Consider the following 21,222-nt stretch of genomic DNA (forward strand, 5'->3'; position numbering starts at 1 on the left):
TGTCAAAATTATTTTTGGCTGTTACCTGTGGTTTGTATGAATCCCAATTATGGAATTAAAAAAAATAACATAAGGGAAATTAAATGACATTTGTTGAGAAAATTTGTCGAGAAATTGTCAAGAAACACCGTATATGTCATTTATACCGTTTTGGCATAGAGAAAGTCAAATAACACGTGTTAACGTTTTCGTTCTTATTTGTTTTATCATTCTAGGTTTGTTTCGCAACTCATTCAAAATTCATAAAGTTTAAATTTTGAACTCCGATTGCCGCCCGAAGGGGGCATATGGTTTGCTTGGTGCGTGTTGCTTAACTTATGTAGCACGCCCATATCTATTGAACAATTTGGGCATGTCCCTCCTTTATCTATGCCTTTTGTTTGAGGAATGAAAGAGGAAATTTACTGTATGCAGAGGGAGCTATTATTGAAAACACCACTAACATTTTAGCAAAGGCGAAGACGATTCTAAAAGCATGTAAACATAGCAGGCAGAAACAACACAATAATATAATCATTCAAATAGACTTTATGCTATTGTACAAGATTCTAGAAGGAAAATGGTCATGTACCTGGAGAATCATAGAGATGGTGATAGAAATTAAAACATCCTTACAGGACAAACAACATACATTCCAGCACATTCTCAGGAAAAAAAATCAACTAGCAGACTACTTGGCAAATACTGCAATCGATAAAAGAGGGTACAATTACCAAGATTTCAGCAGTTTGGAAGTAGCGGGAAAAAAAATCATTAATAGTGATAAACTAAAATGTCCCTATTTGAGAGTAACTCCAGCAAAAGGATAGATGGGACAGGGAGGTTCAAAGTGTTAGGTGTTTTGTTTTTGGTTGTTTGTTTATTTCCTTCCTACTTGGGTCATGTAGGAAATGAGCTTTGCCCAAAGTAGTGTAAGATGGTGTTTATACTCATTACTTCATCAATAAAATACCAAAATTTAACCCCCCCCCCCCCCAAAAAAAAAAAAAAAACTTGGTAGCCCTATATACAAAATACGCCATAAATGCAAAGTGAAATAAATGCATTTTACCCACAACAACTCTGAATATCCAATCTGCTACTAATGTTTCCTCAAATGAACAAAATCCTATACCCTTAACTTTTTGCTCCATTTTGTCTTTGCTCAAATTGATAAATAGAGGTTGTTTATGCAAAGTGGTTTCTAAGTTAAAATAAGCCAAATAACAAAAATATAAGTTGGTCACTTTCACCCCCTTTAACTTATGATTTACTTATAAATATTTTTTATTTCAGCATCATCTTTCCGAGTTTTTGTAACGAGTATATACATTATCAGTGTAAGAAGTTTTTATATCATCGGAATACTACTAACAGGAAACAGCCTCTGGCAGAAATGCAAGGTAAGTCTGCATACAATAGACCTTTGTGGTCGCGCTCTTCTCCGGACCCTGCGCATAGCGGGAACTTTAGTGCACCAGACTGTCCTTTAGAATACTACTATCTGTTATAATAGAGAATTTGTCTTATTTATCATAATTACATATCCCGGTTTTTATTTTTAAAAAAATTCAGTAGGTCTGATTTTTTATTTTTTTATACAATCAAGTCACGCTTTATAATGTGCGAATTTAAATTTAATCGATTCTCAATATAAATATCTACGCCGGAGAAAAAGAAGAATGATCATCATTCATCATGAGTTGGGAGTGGGGTGGGGTGTTGCTTGCAGGAGTCGGGGGTGGCTCAAGGATCTATCACTTCGAAAATGAAACTATTACGTGAAGGAATGATTGATTTGGATTACATGTCATTCATCTGCTCACCTATCAAGTGTATATATATATATATATATTTATATATTTGTAGAATATATGCTATACACATATTTCTCTTGTATGGCAATTTGATGTGAATTATCCACTTGTGATTCAGTACACCCCATACCCCCTTTTCACTTTACAAAATTATGTAAAACTCTGCAACTGAAATAATGTACCAACCATTTTCCTGCCATTCATAATTGCATTATGTTACTATTCATTCGATCCAATTTACGTGCCATCTTGAGAGTTAAAGCTAAATATTTCTTTTCATAAATCTTATAAATGGTTTATGTGGGTGAGCTCGCTCACATTTTTGTCTTAAACACTAGTAGAAAAAAAAATATTGTAGACTAACGATCAACATAAAATTTGTCAATTTCATGATGATTTTACATAATATAATATGATATTTATATTTTTTTTGATGGAAAACTATATGAAACACCTTTACGGAAGCATACCATCCCAAACACGAAGTTAGGATATTTACTAGTGAATTCGATCGAACCAAATAGCTTTTATTCCTATTTTGAATTCCACCACTTCCTCTCTCCTAACAAAATTTGGCCGCAACAATAGAGAAAGAAACAAGCTTAGGTAACTCGGATGTATGAACTTTATAGGTTACTAACATGGTTGTGGTGCAGTTGTGAAACTATTTCACCTTTAACGAGAGGTCTTGGGTTCAAGCCATGTGTATGAAGACAATCTTGTTGGAGGGTTATCCCTGAATGAGTCTTGTAGTGCGCGATCCGAATTTAGTCAGGACTCCAATACGGGTACAAGACACCGGATGAAAAATAAAAAAAAAACTTTATAGGTTAATAAATATAAAAGAAATTTATACCTTTAATTTATAATTTGAGAGAGAAATTCGTTCACGTAGATTAATTTTTTTAAAAAAATTATACCTTCATTTATATTTCTCTCTCTCTCTCTCTCTCTCTCATTTTTTCCCTTAAACTGGATGTCCGCATTTCATTGTTTCTTTAATTTCTCTATGTTTTGACTTTTGATGAGAAAATTGATGCTAATTGAGATTAAGTTATTATAATAAAAATAAAACTTGAATTAATATTTTATTTTGCGCAATAACCCGTGGATTTAGGAGGGGACTGTCCCCATGTTTTCGATATTCTGAAGTCCACAAAAACATTAATTTAATTTGTCATTAAGTACTATTACAATTTAATACTATATCCTAAAATAAAAAATATAATACTAATGTTTATGGTTAGTTCGTAAAGAGCATCCAATTAAAACTAACATAAACTACTTGTACGTTTGATATGAATATTCTTCGAACTGCTGCGGCAATTTCATATATCTATCCATTATAGATTTAAAATGTACTTCTCTACCAAACAAAAACAACAGAAACATTGAAGAGGATATAAACCTTAATCTTAATTATAATTTAATTATATATTCGAATATGAGTTTATTTTTTATCAGTGGCGAAGTTACCTTATTCGTTGAAAAATTACATTATTTAATTAGATTAAAATTTTAATTTTATGTATATGTGATTGTTGATTTCCTATATATATATATATATATCATAAATTTATTAATGCAATGACGTTTGCTGACAAAAGAGAATCTATTAACACTTAATTAAAAACCATAATATTTGATATTGATACATTAATTCTGTATGTCTGAGGTGTTGAAATTATGTTAATTTCACTAAAATAAGCTAATGTTGATATAACCATTATGCCTATTAAATAAATAGAATAATGTATCATTAATTAGTAAAAAAAATAATTAAAAAAAGACTTATAGTTATGGGGGCATTAAGCATTATTGTGGGATTTGACGATGTGAAAAGCAACACAAAAAGAAATGTGGGAAGATGCCCCATTTGCATAATTTTTTGTAGTAATAAGTATATCCTTTTTGTTTTTTAGTTTGCTTTTTCTCAAAAAGCTATAGCATAATTAAAGGAGCATCATATTAACAAGTGACAAATTAATTAAATAATTTATATTGTAAAGTAGTAATTTAATAGTATATGACAAGATCGGAGTCGTAAGATTCCATAAGGATGTCATTCATTAGTTTAATTTTATATTAATAATAATTAATCAAAAGTAGTTATCTTGAGAGAGGAAACAAAAAGCACGAATTGTAGGATATGCTATTGTTATTAGAGGAAACATAATTCTTGGATTTTACACCTTTCTTTACTACATTGCCCCCAACCCCACAAACCTCTTTACCTAGATTCCTTTCTCTTACACTGATAACGGGTTCAAGTCATGAAATCAATTACTGATATTTGTATCAAAGTATATGGCATACATCATTTCTTAATAGTGCAGTTCTTCTCTGAACTCATACGTGACTGTAGAATACTTAGTGTACCAGACAATCCTTTTTCAACGTAGGTTAACTTGGAAAAAAACAAATAATATAGATCGTTAGTATAAATAATTAATTTCTTTAATTTCTACATTGCCCCTAACGCCACAACCTCAGCTTTACCTAGATTCCTTTGCATAACCACTCTTCTATCTCTTTATTAGGTCAATGCAAAAACCACTCATAACTAGAATCAAGCATATATATATATAAAATTGAGTTTAAGTTACACCTCCCTCTGTCCAAATTTAAATATTCTTAGTTTGACGAAACGAAGTATAAGAAATAAAGAAAAAGAACTGAATTTTGTATCTTAAATTAAAAATGTGTATTGAAGTCTTTTAATTAAATCTTGTGGTCTTATATAAACTTGTCATTGATGTTAGAATTGAAAAACTAAGTATGGAAAGAAATACTCTTTTTAGGACAAATCAAAAAATAAATAAATAAGAAGCTTAGCTAGATACTCATAAAACTTTATGATAATGAATACAAACTTAGGAGATTGGTCTTCCCATATGATCGTGCATGTATTCAAGATCATAAGAGATTGAGTATATATTCTATCCTGAGAGTTATGGTGCAATGAATAAGATCTTATTATTTTTAGTCGGAAATTTTAAATTCAAACTCTGCCTTCGAAATCAAACGAAGGTCAAAGGTTCAATAATAAGAATGGATCATTCAAATAAAAAGGAAAACTCCATATTTGGGGCGGCCCATTTGATAAATTCAAGACATAAACAAAATATGTCATTTAACTTGATTTCAACTGACATCTATTCTTCAACATTGAATGTGTACAAGTAGACAGTTAAACTTGTATAAAATTGAACAAGTAGACACAAGTGTCCCAAATGGCATAATACACATAGCACGCCATGTAGGACAATAAATTGTCATGTAGGACGCCATGTAGGACAATAAATTGTCATGTAGGACGAATGTGTCTATTTGTTAAAGTTTTGAATAGTTAAAGTACCTACTTGTACACTAGTATAGTTAAAGGTCATAGTTACTACTGAAGCCAAATTAAGGGTAATATTTATGTATTATTCCTAAATTCAACTATCACTATTGGAAATTTCTCTGTCTCACCTCTCTCATGCCATATTACTTAATATGATATATCCCTTTCTTACCAAAAAAAAGAAGATACATATCCCCGTTACCCTTAATTAGATACATTGAGTTTGAGCTAGTAGAAAACGCTTTTCTCTTTAGTAAATATTAAATATCCATATTAGTCAGAACTACAAAACGAATATCAAATACACAAGCCAAACTAAAATTTTAGCTATGGATTCACAGATCTAATAACTTTTTAACCAAAACTTTATAATTATTTTAAATATTTATTAAAAGTAATAATCCATAACCAGTAAATTACTTTTTTTCTAAACTAAGAAGTCATAAACTTAAAAGAGACCATACCAAGGAAAAAGAGTATTATGCCCTACCAAGGAAGATAAATTAAAAACAAAGGGTAACTAGAAACCTAGCAGACGAGGACCTAGGTTTAATATATTAACCTATAATAATATGCTCCTCTAAAAAGACATTGATGGGAACCTAAATTTTTAAAAAAGAGTTAGGAATTTTCAGACCAGATTATAAGTATATACAAGCATTCTCTTGATCAGACACAACAACAGAAAAGATAGATGGATGGAAGCTCAGTTGACGTAAGTTGCATAATTTCCCCCATGCTTGCACCATCTTATCAACCATATGTATGATGCATCCATCCATCACTTTACAATAATCCCTCCCCCCCCACCCACCCCACCACCCTTCCAAATTATTTTTATTCTTTTATCTTTTTAATCTGTTCAAAAAAGAATGTCATTTTTTCATATTTAGTACTCCCTAATGTCATTTTTTTATATCTAAAACAAACCTTAGACATTTTTATGATTCTAAATTGTTTCATTAACGAAAAGAGTAGAATTTTAAAGTAAAATTTTTTCGATTAAAGAAATGTAGTAATATTTTTTTGGGATAAAATAAAAGAAATTGTGTGCTACATAAATTGGGACGAAGAAATTACTAATTTAACTTAAATCTAACTCTTTGTTTCAATTTGTTTGTCTTATTTTTCTTTTTAACCCGTTTAAAAATAAATAACTCTTTTCATCTTTAAAAACTTTTTAATTCTAATTTTTCACCTGACATGTTTAGAACAATAAGATTAAAAGATATGCTAATATATTCTACGTATGTTTAGCTAGCACTATATAATTAAAGTCTTCTTTACTTTTTAAAATTTCTTGTCAAATAAAAAATAGATAAACAAATTGAAACTATGAAATATGATTTATATTCAAAGAAATTTCTATAGGCTATTCTAGACAAGAAGTACTTATAGCCTATTCTAAACAAATTAAAACTGAGGAAGTATGATTTATAGTCAAAGAAATTTTTATAGTCTATTCTAGACCACAAGTATTCCAACTTGTTGAATTCCACCAAATATGTATTGGTGCCTATTGTTATATTCTAAATCACAAGTTTTACGAATCTTTTTTATATTTTCTTAAAATTTGTACGTATTCAATGAAATACTTTCACATAAATTGAAAGACCGAGAGTAATATTTATATTCTGTTATCACTATCATCAACATAAAACTCTCACAAGCAAACAAAGAATTGATGCAGAGAAAAAATAGAACCCCTTATTCTTGTTATGATCATCAATTGATAAAAAAAAGGTGTACAGTAAAGTAAAGTTTCTTTTGCGTGAATTGTTGTCAATACATCAACTATTAGTAACCATCTTATCAACCTGTCAAATACATCACCTACTACTCCCTAGCCATTAAAAATATATAATTAACAAAAAATAAAAACTCTTCCTTCTTTTCTTGCCCACCATATACAGTGCTTTTCAGTTTATCATCTCTTCTCTGCTTATTGACCTAAAAACCATAAGGATATGTTAACTTTACATCAAATCACCACTGATTAGTATGATGAAACAAGGCATGGTTACAACATGATATAAAGAAAAACATAGATTTTGAAGTTGAAAATTTGAAACTTTGAAAACTTTGAAATTTTTGTATATGAAAGTGAAATTTCTTCTAAAAACTTGTCTGAGCCCCTTTTTGAGAGCTTGAAAATATTTTGAACATAAATTTCAAACTCCAATCAAATTTCTTGGCCAAACATATATTTGAAGTAAAAGTTTAAAATCTGATTCTAAATTTATGAATAAATGAAAGCTTAAAAGATGTAAATTTAAATTAAAAGAGTGGTGGTCCTAGGGATGAACACTAGACACAAGAGAGATCCCATTGTAGGGGGGTTGGGGGCAAAGTGGGTAACAAGAATAACCCTATTTTGACAACTTTGATGGTTTTGTTGAGGGGACAATTGGGCACAATTTAGGGCAATTGATTATGGTCCTATTTCAAAGACACAACAATAACAACAATTCTCATGCATGTTCAAGAATCTCTTCCTCCTCATCTTTCCATTAAATAAAAAACACTTAATTTTAAAAGAAGAAACAAAATCTCATAGTATAAGAAATTTTAGGGGAAGGAAAATATATAGGGTACAGAACTTGTTTGGATTGATCATTTAATTCATGATAATTATTACTATCTCAAAAATAAATTATTTTTCTTCTTGATTCCAATTTTCATTAATAGAGACAGTGACTTTCTTGTTGGCCGTATCTTTTTCCGAATGTGACCACTTTCCATTAATACCACAAATCTTTTGTGAAGTACAATAAGAAAATGCAACAAGATAAAGACTTTGATAAGGAATCATATAATAAAATAAACAAAAATGTACTCTACAGTCTACAACTAAAGTACTAAATGAAACGGTGAAGCATGATTAGCATTATAAAGTGAAAGATAATGAAACCATCCACCATTAATAAAACAAACAATATATGGTAGGGTTAATTAAAACCTTTAATTGGAATATACATCATTTTCCCACTCCAAAGTGCAACTTACCTAACAATTTGGTTATAACATGAGAATCTTTCATTAACAACAACATCAACAAATAATTAAAAATAAAAATAAGTTGATCAGGATCTTGCATTAGACAAAGATTAGTTAACTTAAATACTATATATCATCAACCTAGACCTCTATGTTAAAATTTTGAAACATTCATATCAATAAATAAAACAAGACAAAAAAAACATGAAAATTCAATACCTCTTCGTTGTCCTTCACCATGCAAATTTCTACTACTACAACCTCGTTAGAAAATCTTATTATTTAGGGTTTTCTTTCCCCCAAAACTTCACGCATTTTCTTGAGATACATCCTAAACTATCAGTAGTCTTAATTACCCCTGAACTTAGCTCAACGCCACGAAGAGATGGAAAAAAGGGGTTGATTTTGCCAACCTAAGAAGAAAGAATTACTTGAAACTCCGAGTTGATAGCCTTCAGAAGGATAATGAAGTCTCAAAAGAAGCTTAGCTTGTGATAATGCAAAAGGGCTTAAAGCAACATTACTAAATCCACAACTCCTCAACATTACTTCCCATGATCTAAACCTTTCATGTCTTTCTTTCCTTTTATCTCCTTCCATCGCGATAATATCAACAATCTCTCTCCCAAACCATACTTGCTCAACTGTCATCCTCTCTCGACTACCCGGTGGCAATGTAGCTTCCAATGAATCAAACACAGCTGTATAATAATCCAACGCTTCGATGAATCGTTGTAAAAGAAGAGGGTGGTTATGATTTGCTTCCTTCTCCGCGATAGTAACAATTTTAGGGTTCATTGTCTTAACCCTATGCAAAAAAACCCTTAATTTTTCTCGGTCTTTTAAAAGGCGATGGAGGTAGAAAACACAGTTGACAGCTAGGGTTTCATCAGGTAAAAGTACAATGTTGGAAATAATCGAAGGGTCCTCATCGTGATCGCGATTATTACTGGCAATATAAAGAGGATGAAATTGAAATCTCAACCCTAATGAATGTGCAAATTTGGCTAAACGGTCACCTGTTCTACGGAGGGTATCAAGGTCATTTCCAGTACCGGTGATTCGAAGAGTAGGAGCAGGGTAACGATCAGCAAGAGCTTGCATTAACGGTGGCCATTGAACGCCATGATTAATGTCGAAATCAACGATGTGAATTGCTTGATGATTACCGTTAATCGCTTCTAAAATCGCTTGATTAGCGGTTAATTGAGTAAACCTTATAAAAGGTGTGACTTGGTTTAGAGAAAGGTAAGATGATTGAATTAGAGCTAATGAAGAATCAGTTGGAGCAGTTTCAACAATATTAGTTACAGGAGTCATGAAATGATTGGTGGTTGACGATAAATAGCGATTAAAGCGAAGAGAAAGTGCGCGAGTAAACTGATGGACTAACCGTTCAGTTGAATCACCAAAAGGAGAAGAGTTAGTTGATAATATGGTAAGCAGTCTTTTCGCGGCCGAGAAATCGGACCGCGAAATCAATTCCGCACAGCTAATGAGTAGCTGGCGGATTTGAATAGTCGGCGAAGTAGTGGTGGTGGTGGTGATAGTAGTAGCAGCGGTGAATCTCCGCAGTTGATGATCAGAAGATTCTTCATCATGATGAGGGTGAGATTGAGATGATGATGAACCAAAGGATCCTAACATATCATTCAAATTTAAGAACACTATTTCAGGTGAAAGTGAAAACCCTAGAGAGAGAAAGTATATGCTTATGAAAAGAGAAATAAAGGAGAGAGAGAGAGGGAAAAAGGGGGCCTGGGGAGAAGGACAGAGGGGGTTCAATGATGGAGGAGGGGAAATTTATGGTTTTGGCATCTGAAAAATATTTTGTTGGTCGCGCTCTTCAAAAATATTATCACATCAGCGTTTGATATTTTGAATTATTTCTTTCAGAATATTCAACACGTTTTGGTAATATTTTTGAAAAATATAGAGTCGACTTGAATAAGAGGATGTGAAAATTATATAGGAACTATACTCCGGAGGTCGTTTGATTGGTGGGATGGGATAGACAAAAATATTTCATTGAATTATTTTATCTACCTTATGACATCATTTTTACCAAAATAGTGGGATAAAATAATCCTGTAATTAAATAATACTTATTACCAAACACAAAATAAATAATCCTATGAAATATATCGAGATTATTATTTTTATCCCACTAATCGAACGAACTCGTACAAATATGTGACACTATGTTAAGGAAGAGTTAATTCTGAGTTCTATGATTTTGTGACAGAACTAATCAATGCTAATAAAGTATAAATAAGGAAATGATTCTTTTAGACAAGGATAATCTGAGATGAGGAGATCTAGCAGAATAATTAGTACTACAAAAGCTAATTAGCATTTAAGTTTATTGCAAACAAAAACTAAAAAAGTAGCTTTTGTAGTTATACTTAAGATGCCAATTAGGTTGATAATGACTTGATTCGGATAGAATATCCATTATGTTGACCATATATTATGTGTGGCTTGTCCGTGTGTGAAACTTCACACTATTAGTCAGCCGACATATATAATATGCTTCCATGTATCTTAATTAATTAAATCTTAACTTTTTTGAAAAACTTATAATAAAGACTTTTTGAAATTAAGGCATTTTTGCCCAAATATAGCACCAAATAGGAATTTTCTAAAACTACTTTAATTCCCAATGAAACAACAATATACTCACTGAAATTTTTTAAATGAAATCTGAAAAGGGTAGGACGTGACAAATGTTATTCATACCATTATGTGAAAGTGTAAGAAGATTGTTTTCAATAGACTATCGACAAAAATAAAGATGATGATATGAATGTTGATGAATTATGCGATCCTATTCTATCAAATGGCTTTATCCATCTCTGTCTTAATTCAAAAAAATAAAAATCCTATAGACAAATATTCTCTAGTTTGAGTAGATTAATTATTTTTTTAAGAATGCAATTTAGTGATATACTCAAACTAGAGAATATATGTCTTGAAGTATAAGACGTGGAGGTCCGACATTTGGATAACTCAAGAATAGATAACTAGGTGTTTGTCATCAACTCTCGTATTATTAAACTTTAAAAACTAGCTTATAATTAAGGAGATAATTATTGCCTAAAATCATATTATGAGGAGATAACAACTCATTCCTTCAACCTATGTGAGATAATTGAGCATTTTTCCCTCTTGCACACCCACTGTGTGGGTTTTTGGTGCGTGGACAAACATAACATGGTGGGTCCAATATTTGAAATGTCATGAAAACATTACTAAAGATTAGGCGAAAGCCGAACTATATATAACTCCGTTTAATTTTGCTATAAGTTCATGAGTCCCCAAGTTGGGACGGACACGTGGAATAATAGAATTGTGTCTGGCAATAATGTCATACTAAGAAACCTTGGATCTAACTAGTTAATATAACCCTCAAATTTATGTCAATCATGATAAAAGAACTTCTTGACGCATCTTCGTTCCATGAACCTGAGTCCTGACTGGCATTATAGGATACTTAGTAATATAATGCTCTCTCAATCGGTAATTACCAGACAAAGGAAGTTGGATCGTATATGTGATGTTATTTTCTTGTTATCATGCTCAAATTTATTTTTTATACAAAAAAATATCCTAAAATTATGTTTAGTGTTATTTTATGACTTTTTTCACTAGATTTCTTCCGTCAGTAGATCACATGATTCTCAACTCTAGACAAAATATTTAGAAATATGCCTCGATCATTTTCATTTTTCTTTTGGGATTATGTTTTGATCAAGAGCTAAGCATATACCATAACCATAACCATAGTGAAGAAAACTATATATAGGTGGACAAAAAATTCTTGTATATTTACTTTCCCCTTTGTGTGGGAAAGGAAAGGAAGGGAAAAAGTTGTGAAATGAGAGTACCACCTAACAACAATAAATACACGCAAAGCCTTAAATATGTCCAAAGACTTGCACCCCACACGTAGTATACAATTTATATAATGTAAGACTAGGTGAGTAACTGACATCCCCTACCCCCACCCCTCCACCAAAGAAGATAATATAATTTCCTAGTTTGTCTCTATTTATTTTGCTTGGATACGACTTTAGTGGCTTTTCATTTCTCTTTCTGATGATAAGATATATGCAAATCATGTGGCTGCCTTACCACGTGGGTTTAGGAACAATCCCAAAGCAAAGTTAATATACCTTAAAAAATTTATGAGGAGGATTCACGATATAAAGAAGTAAACGTATTAACAAAAATTTATTTGTTTATATAACGTAGTGATTTGATAAAATTGTGTTAATTGACACTTCTTGAATAAAGGCAACTCTGCACTATCCCACCCCTCTCTAAACTCCCAAGACAAAAACCTTCGCTCAAACCTAGCTAAAAGAGGAAAAATAATATTTTTTTGTCTTATATTAGTTGTCTATTTTTTTTACACGCTTTTATAAATTAAACTTACTTATCTTGCTCATTTTTTCATCACATCCGGAGACAAATCTAGCTAGTAATTTATGAATTCTCTCGTGAATTCATGTTAACTCAAGATCGTAATATAAATTTATAAATTCCAAATATTGAATCTGTCTGATTACGACCAGAAGTCGGTAAGGGATGAAGTATCAATTAAGTAGCAATATATGATTGTGGTACGTTGCACGTGAACTTTGTAAGAATAATTCATGTCCTCGGCATCGTTATCTACTTTAAAAAGCAGTGAAATAAGATTTTGTAGTAGTGGGTAAGGTATCACAAACATAAATATATACTTTAGTACGTACAAAAAATATACTCCTTACACATACATTCAACCATATAAATCTAAAGACTTAACTTCACTTCTTCTCATTCTCTAAAATATTGCTTATAATTTTACTCTTTTCGTCTCATTTTATATCAAGGTGTTATTATTTGAGAAGTCAAACAATATTATTTTTGAATTACGATTTTCTCAACATTATTAACTCAAACTCCCAAATTCACAATCAATATTAAGTGTTTTTTAAGTTTGTACTCCAATCCCGCCCTTCACATAATTAAATTGAAACTGGAGGAGTATTGACAAATGAAAGAGATGGTTGTTGTGTTTCTAACTCATTACAAAAGGTGAAAAGTGATAGTATATATATATGTGCCGTGTAAAAGAGTATAATGCTGTGATGTCTAAGTTTGATGCCTACAAATGACAAGAGAACAAAAGGGAATATTACAAACTCCCAAATAGTGTGCATAACGTCGACCAGTTCCTTTACAACCTTTGTTCTAATTAGGGTAACCTATACACATGATTTGATCAATCAGAGGTATCGTGTGAAGTCGGTGCTATCTTCAACAACTAGCCAGTCGAACTAAATACGCAATTTAAGTTATATATAATGTCAGTGTAACGAATTTAATTTCTTACCTTATTAAGTTGCTCAAAGATATATATTTAGGTAAGACTCTCGTTAAAATATGAGATTTGTAATATTAAAATTTGTTATAACTCAAACTCAATATATGCACCTTAGCTTCTACATTAATTGATTAAGTAGTAGTTTCTTGTTAATTCTTTGATTTCTGCTACTATTTGTTATTTATTGTATTTTGATTATAGTATTATATTTTTTTATATATATTATCGTGGCTTCTTTACTTTTCTTTATTTTTTTTACCAAACTATTTTAATTAGTTTTTCCTTTAAGGGTCTATTGAAATATACCCTCTACCTTTCATAAAGCGGTAAAGTCCGTAATAAACTACCCAACCTACTCATACCTTGCTACTTATATTACACTGAATATGTTAATGGTGTATGTTGTACCAGACTTCTAGGCGGACTCGACTAAAAAATCTCTTCTTAATTTTTTTATTTTTTTGTGTAGATTGTTTTTCAAATAATGCTAAACGTTTAACTATAAATTTGTGTTTTATTGTAATTAATACTTCTTTCCAAATACGAAAGGCTTATTTCTAATAATAATAATTTGAGGAACCCACGCCCAAACAATTTACATACGATAGATTATGGACTCAATATCCCTCTCCCACGTCATTTTAGTAGTAACATAATGGGCTAGGCATTTTCGTCATGTAACAAAAATAATCATGAAGTTTTAATTATGAAATCTTAAACTCATGAGCTATTTTACATTATAAGATGGAAATAATCATGAAGTTTTGATTATACACAGGCCCCCATATTTTCTAGATTGACTTCAAGCCCAAAATTTCACTCTCCTTCCCTTAGGCCTATATGTTCCTAATTTTGATAAAAGAAGCCCAGCCCAGTTACACGATCAAATTAAAGATAGAGTTACTAAAGAAGTACATAATAAATTTTGAATAAGATCAAGTTGTTTTAATTCCTTCAAAAATAAAACACTTAATTTAAAATAAAAATAGTGTTACTTCATTTTCTCTAAGAGGATTTAAATATCTTCTTTAGAAGTCAAAGGAAACTCCTTAAAATTTTATTAATAAAGTTACAGTTTTTCGTAGAATCTACTAATTTATATAACAATAACAAAAAAAATTTTTTTTTTTTTTTAGTTCTCTTAATAGTATGATGTTGTGGTGTGGAGTGAGTATATAACTATCGAGAATTGTGGTGGATGAATATATTCTCTTTATATAATAAAAGGTCTTACGTTTAAACGATAAATATGAAAAAATACGAATAATGTATGTGTTCTCTTTAATGGTCTTGGGTGCCACGATTTTGAATTAGCTGTGATCACAGTGCAAGAATCGGATGCCAGATAGAGATAAAAATCGGAAGAAAAAAAAGCCAACAGTTGGCACTCCATAAAATTATTTTATTCCCTTCTTTTTTTATTTTTTATTTATGCTATACATAAATAGCTTAAAGGCACAATAAAAGAAAATTAATGAATTAGAGCCCACGGCAGAAATTGAAATTTACCCTTCTTCTCTTCTCCGAAATCTGTTCTCCGGCGAACCGGAAGGAAACTCCGAGAAGAGGAACGGCGAGAATGTCGTCATCATCGAGTAGCGGCTTGACATTTAAGCTTCATCCTTTGGTGATACTCAACGTATCGGATCACTACACTCGTGTCAAGTCCCAGTCTCAACCTCCTCCTTCCCACTCCTCTAACGGTGCCGATTCCCCTTCCGTACCTCCTAGGGTTTTCGGTTGTGTCATCGGCGTACAGAGTGGCCGTACTGTCGAGATCTTCAACAGCTTCGAACTTCTCTATGATCCCGCTACTCACTCCCTCGACCGCGCTTTCCTCGAGAAGAAGCAGGAGCTCTGTGAGTTTTCTTCGCCCTTAGAAGTCTTGATTCCAGCTCTAGAAAATCGTTAATTTGATTTTTAAGAGGCAAATTATTCTGTATTAGAATGATATGAGCGTGAATAGAGCATATTAATGATCAATCATCCATAATGCGACTCGAATTAATTTGAGCTTGAAATTTATATCCTTTCATGAGCTTATCTTGCATACACTGTAAAAAAAAAACTATACCAAAATAGACAATTACCAAGTTATGCTTAAAACTAACAATTGCTTGTAGCTGGTTTTTGATAACTTGATAGTTAAAATTTTATTTACAGTTAAGTTTGTATTTCATAGTACTAATGTTGGGATTTTTGTGCAGATAAGAAGGTTTTCCCTAACTTTTATGTACTGGGATGGTATTCATCGGGGAGTGATGCACAAGAATTGGATATGCATATTCACAAAGCTGTGAGTTTTTATCATCTCCAAAAACTTGTCTTTGAGCATCTTATTGGATTCTTTTCGTTTTCAAACTTATTTATCACTTTATGTTCTTTTTGCTTGTTAATTAAGAGGAAAAAGATAGAACTTAAGATAACTAGTACTTTTTTGTGTGCGAAAGAGAGGATGATTATCTGGTAAAAGGGAAAAGATGACTATAAATTCTATAGAATGATGCTATTCATGAAGGAAATAATGTTTTGCGGTAAAAAATGTGTATTTTTTTTTGATGATAAGGGAAAGTCGCAGCCGCTACCTTTTGGGTGTACACAGGGTAAAACCCCGCTCCTATGCAATAGCTCACAAACCACACATGAGAGGTAACCAGCACTAGGACAAGCTCGACACAGAAGGCAAACCCCTTGCTTTCGCGGACAAGGAGTTTCGAACTTGAGACCTCCAATATGGAAGTCCCGAGCCCAAACCACTGGGCCATCTAAAGGGTAGTAAAAATGTGTATTTCAAGAAAACAAATGGCTGCATTTTCAATTCACTTGTGGTAGATAGAGGTGAAGCAAAAATTGTAATAGGAGGTGGAGAATTGGCACCATAACAAGCATGTGTTACACATATACTTGTATATAAAAAGATTATCGGATCATATTCTCTGTCTGTTCTTGCGCAAATGGTATCACAGTGAAGAAGAGGTGCTGACATCTGTGTCATAACCTTTGGATGATTTCGTACTGGAAAACTATCACAAGAGGATCAGTTTATACGAGATGCCTTAGCATTATACTCTCTATGGGGAATGATTTGATCATATATCTTTGAACATTAGAATTACAAGAGAAAAGAAAAATGCTATTGATGTTTCATAGTCTCAATCATTATTTAGTGGAGTAGGGCTATTGTAACATCTCCTTTTGTTTGTGAAGGTAGTTTCATTTTGTGGGGTGGGCATGGGATATGCCAGTCAAGTCCTGTGATTCAAATATTACTTTATTAGGGGATATGATTAATTCGTTTATCTTTCTAATAGATTGTATTTCTTTCCCTAGTTATTGTCCATCCACAATAAGAATATTTTGTATTCGGCGATAAATAACCTTGTTATATATTCCTTTGTATCAGTTGATGGATATCAATGAAAGTCCTGTGTACGTGCTTCTCAATCCTTCCATCAATCATGCACAGAAGGACCTGCCACTTACTATCTATGAAAGTGGTGCGTATTTAGTCAATATGACCATTGCTATATGACGAATATCTGAAATCAACGTGGCAACTTTTATTTGCAGAAATTTGTCTTGTTGTCCGTGTTAGAAAAAAATATATTTATTAACATCATCTAGCTGCAGCCTTTTAAGTTCTAAATTTATCACCTCAAAGCTCTTGTACAAGCTTGTGGACTGGGTTCTTCTGCTGGGACACTGTTTTTGTGAAAAAAGTTCTTTTGGTGCCTAATATTTTTGTTTTGAAACTGTTTGTTGGTACCAAGAGTTGCACGTCATTGATGGCATCCCACAACTTATTTTTGTCCAAGCAAGCTACCAGATAGAGGTACATTCTTATCAATTTATGTTGTCTGATCAGCTAGTTCTTGGGAGCACCTTAATCAAGTCCTTTTTGTTTTTGAAATATCTTATTTCTTGCTAGACTGTTGAAGCTGAACGGATTTCTGTTGATCATGTTGCTCATCTTAAACCATCTGATGGAGGTTCTGCTGCAACTCAGTGTGAGCACCGTTAACTTTTTTTTTTTCCAACTCCAAGCTTGCAACAGTGCTTAACAAAACTAGAATCATCTGCTATATTTATCTTCTCCACTTTGCCCAACAATGGCAGAGCTTGTTTAGGACTTACATGTTCTATTTTTTCAGTGGCTGCCCACCTTACTGGCATACATAGTGCCATTAAGATGCTGAATAGCAGAATCAGAGTGCTACATCACTATCTGCTTGCAATGCAAAAAGGTATCTAGAACTAGTTGGGACTTGAAGTTACATTTAAATTGATTGTGAAGGAAGTGCTTTAACTGGGACTCGCCTAATCCTGATAAATTTTATTATATTATACAACCTGAGTAAATGTTAAGTTTTCCCTAGATGGACCAGTGAGTCCAGATGCTTGATAGCCTTAGAAACTGTATGAGTGTAGGGGATTGTCTTTTCCCTTGACATTTCTGCTCCTCATGAGTTTCTTCAATTATCCAAGGATTTTAATGTTGTAGTTGCTATGGGTGCAGGTGATATCCCCTGTGATAATTCACTTTTGAGGCAGGTCTCTAGTCTTTTAAGAAGATTACCAGCTATAGAGTCTGAGAAATTTAAAGATGATTTCTTGATGGTGAGTGCATTTTGAGCTTATTCAGTAGAGTTGCAGATACATATGTATGTTTGTGTCTGTCTGTCTGTTTGTGTGTGTATCTTCACTAGAGTTCACTGGGTTTCTTCTCTTATTGGTTCCATGATAAGAACCTCAAGATCTTTAAATGCTGACTACTAGTTCAAGGATTGATTGCAAATTGCTTATTAGAGATCTTATATTTGCTGTAGTGCACCTAATATATTTTGACTGCTTTCTGATTCTATCATTATAATTTGTTCTTTCTTTTGGTGCAGGAGTATAATGACACATTATTAGTTAGTTACCTCGCCATGTTCACCAACTGCTCTAGGTATGATGTTTGAGGCTTCTACAAATTTTTTTATTTGATCATCAAGATAAGTTATTTTGTGATTTGGTAAAGTAGCTCAACTTTTCGTCCCTCCTATCTTTCATATTTTCATTCTTGATATATTTTCCAGTGTAATGTAGTTTTTAGGACTAAAGTGGACCTTGGTGGAATAATAATAATAATGATAATGACTACCAGTGTTGTCAAAGGCGTGCTTTAAGCGCTCTTAACCTTGAAACGAGGCTCAAAACGTGTTTAGTGCTTCACCTCGCTTTATGTGCGCTTCAGTGTGGTCATCAAGGTTCTAAGGCAAACTTTTCCTTGCCAATGAACCTCTTTTGAAGAAGTGACACTAAACAATTAATATTTCACTTTATCAGTCGATAATGCCATAAGCCAAACGGGCGGGTGAGGCGAGAGTCCTTCACTGATAGCCTAAAGGCTGCCCTGCCAAGAATGAAATCTTCTTAGTGAATGGATAATGAACCAAGAATGTATTAAGACCAATTACCACACCTGATGCATAAGTAGTTCCGAAGAACAATGCAAAAGTGTGATAGATGATTGATAACGGCCAAGGCGCCGCTGGATAGACTGAACGGAATCACCTCCTATCACTTCATCCGGATGATACGAATAGGGGACCCACTCGTTCTCTCCTTTCTTTCGCTTAAACCCCTACCATTAGTAGAAAGCAAGCAAGCTAACCAAGGGGCCGAGGGTACGGTGCTATCCTTGTACTTTGTTTGTTGCACATGGCCTATTCCTTTGGTTATGTATTATGTATAAGCCTTATAGCACCGATACAATCTCCCGCTGTGAAGTAGGAGGTTTTCACCGACAGATTGCAGCCAAGGCAAGAATGCCACGAATGGTGTTTAGCAACCTGAAGCAAATGTTTTCCCTATCTCTAAAGGGGCCCTTGGGCCACTTGACTGTAAGGAAAGGGGTTCGACTCAATATAAGAGGAGCGAATCCCCACTCTCATTGAGTTCAGGGCCCCCTTTAGTGCAAACCAGAAGGACTGGAGCTGTTGGATGTTGCTCAGTCCTGCTATAACTTAACAACCAAAAAAGATGGTGGTTTTTGTTGTTCCCGCGAAGCGAAGATCATTCGCTTGGCGAATAAAGTGGGTCACCCTCTTTTTGGCTTCGGCCAAACACTTTTTCTCGCTGGTCGAGCTTTCTACAAAAAAAGCGATGCAAGAACGTATTTTTTTATCTAAGCTTCTTCCCTGTGCATTAGCTCCCCCATCGTAGATGGTTCAGCCAAGACCCTCGTGGTCTCCCTTTGACTTGCTAGGAAACTGAGATCCCTTATGTTATGGCCGCCGCCCGACTTACGGCCTTCACATCGTGATCTAAGTTCCATTTCCCATCGAGAGGTATACCTTTTTTTCAATTTCTTTGGTCATATATTTGTCATTCATATTTATAATTATTAGTCTTGGACTAAACATATATATTTGTATCTTTTTCTCCCTTTGCGCCTTTTCACTAAAGCCACACTTTTATTTGCGCTCTGCTTTTAAAGCCCCAATGGACCTTAGAGCTTTTTTGCGCTTTTCGCCTTTGATAACACTGATGACTACAGTGGATAGAAGAAATAAATTCATCGGAGGTAGTAGTTATCTTACCTGATAAAAAAAAAGGAATAGAATTTATCAAAGGTACTTAATTGAGGCTGCTGTGATATACTGAGAGGTATGAAGCAGTGAGGATATGCTAATACACCCATGGGCTTTCCTCTTTCCAATTGATAGTTTTATACTTTTATGTTCATAATAATATAGGAATCTTGAAAAGACTTCTATATTGATGATGTCAGTAGGCAGCTTCATTTCTCAATTAAGCATGTCAGTAGGCAGCTTCATCTGTCAATTAAGCTCGTCAATCATGTCAAAACTGTTTATTAGTAAAACCTCATCTGCAAATCAGTAGTATTAAAATAGGGCCTGTATGTGCGGAACACTGCAAGTAAAGTGGTTCTCACGAAGTGTTACCACAAATTTTGTAGTGCAAGCAGGTACACGCTTGGTCATCTCTGGTTTAGTGATGTCCATGAGCCAAATCATAAAGAATCTAATGTTTTTGTTTTTGATGGTTGCAGTACAATGAACGAGCTTGTTGACAAATTCAACACTGCATACGAAAGGCATAGTAGGAGGGGCGGCCGAACTGCTTTTATTTGAAAGTTAATGTATTGTCGAGATTGCTTTCTTGCCCTTATTGAGTTTCCTCTGTGGCAAGTAGCCACATCTTTGCGAGTTTAGGAATCACATGTATGGAATATAGGAATCGAAGTAGTAACTTTAGTTTTTTCTTTTGCCTCAGTTTTCGCTTCCCCATATGTTATTTACCTGCGATTCTTGTGGGCACAATTATGGACGTGCCAGAAAGTGGTTGAGGTTTTCGTCTTTAGATGTTAGAAGCTTTTAATCAGAGAATGTTTTGGTCCAGTTCTTACCCGGTTGGTTGCAGTAATGTTTTGCAAGTACTGATTTTACTCGTATACTGGTATTACTTGCATCGATTCCAACTGTAAAATCTATTACAGGCTGGTGGCACTAGTTATACTTCCAAATATGCGTGAAGACATGATTTATGTGATAATAGGCTTATTTTGTTGTAAATTGTTTAATTGTACCTTTTTAAACCTAAACTGATTACTAATACATGTTTGCGTTCCTCCATAACCTGCAACCCCAACCCTTCTAATTACTAAAAGTTGGCGTTTGGACTTTAAATCTGTGATCTAAATGTTG

At 33.2% G+C, this 21,222-nt stretch overlaps 2 protein-coding genes across 2 annotated transcripts; one reads left to right on the top strand and one right to left on the bottom strand.

The window, feature by feature from the left end:
- Nucleotides 1-8,207: 8,207 nt before the first annotated feature.
- Nucleotides 8,208-9,910, bottom strand: LOC129893197 (scarecrow-like protein 18). The gene has a single exon (XM_055968687.1). It carries the CDS (start codon nucleotides 9,784-9,786, stop codon nucleotides 8,509-8,511), a length of 1,278 nt encoding a protein of 425 aa, XP_055824662.1. The 5' UTR covers nucleotides 9,787-9,910; the 3' UTR covers nucleotides 8,208-8,508.
- Nucleotides 9,911-14,964: 5,054 nt separating this feature from the next.
- LOC129891691 (COP9 signalosome complex subunit 6a) lies at nucleotides 14,965-20,969 on the top strand. Its single transcript, XM_055967136.1, has 9 exons — nucleotides 14,965-15,369; nucleotides 15,718-15,806; nucleotides 16,914-17,007; nucleotides 17,281-17,342; nucleotides 17,439-17,517; nucleotides 17,662-17,754; nucleotides 18,027-18,127; nucleotides 18,403-18,458; nucleotides 20,568-20,969. The coding sequence occupies exons 1-9, from the start codon at nucleotides 15,090-15,092 to the stop codon at nucleotides 20,647-20,649; spliced, it is 936 nt and encodes a 311-aa protein (XP_055823111.1). The 5' UTR covers nucleotides 14,965-15,089; the 3' UTR covers nucleotides 20,650-20,969.
- The last annotated feature ends 253 nt before the right edge of the window (nucleotides 20,970-21,222 follow it).

Source organism: Solanum dulcamara, chromosome 6 (assembly GCF_947179165.1).
Source record: "Solanum dulcamara chromosome 6, daSolDulc1.2, whole genome shotgun sequence".
In the NCBI taxonomy this organism is placed as follows: domain Eukaryota; kingdom Viridiplantae; phylum Streptophyta; class Magnoliopsida; order Solanales; family Solanaceae; genus Solanum; species Solanum dulcamara.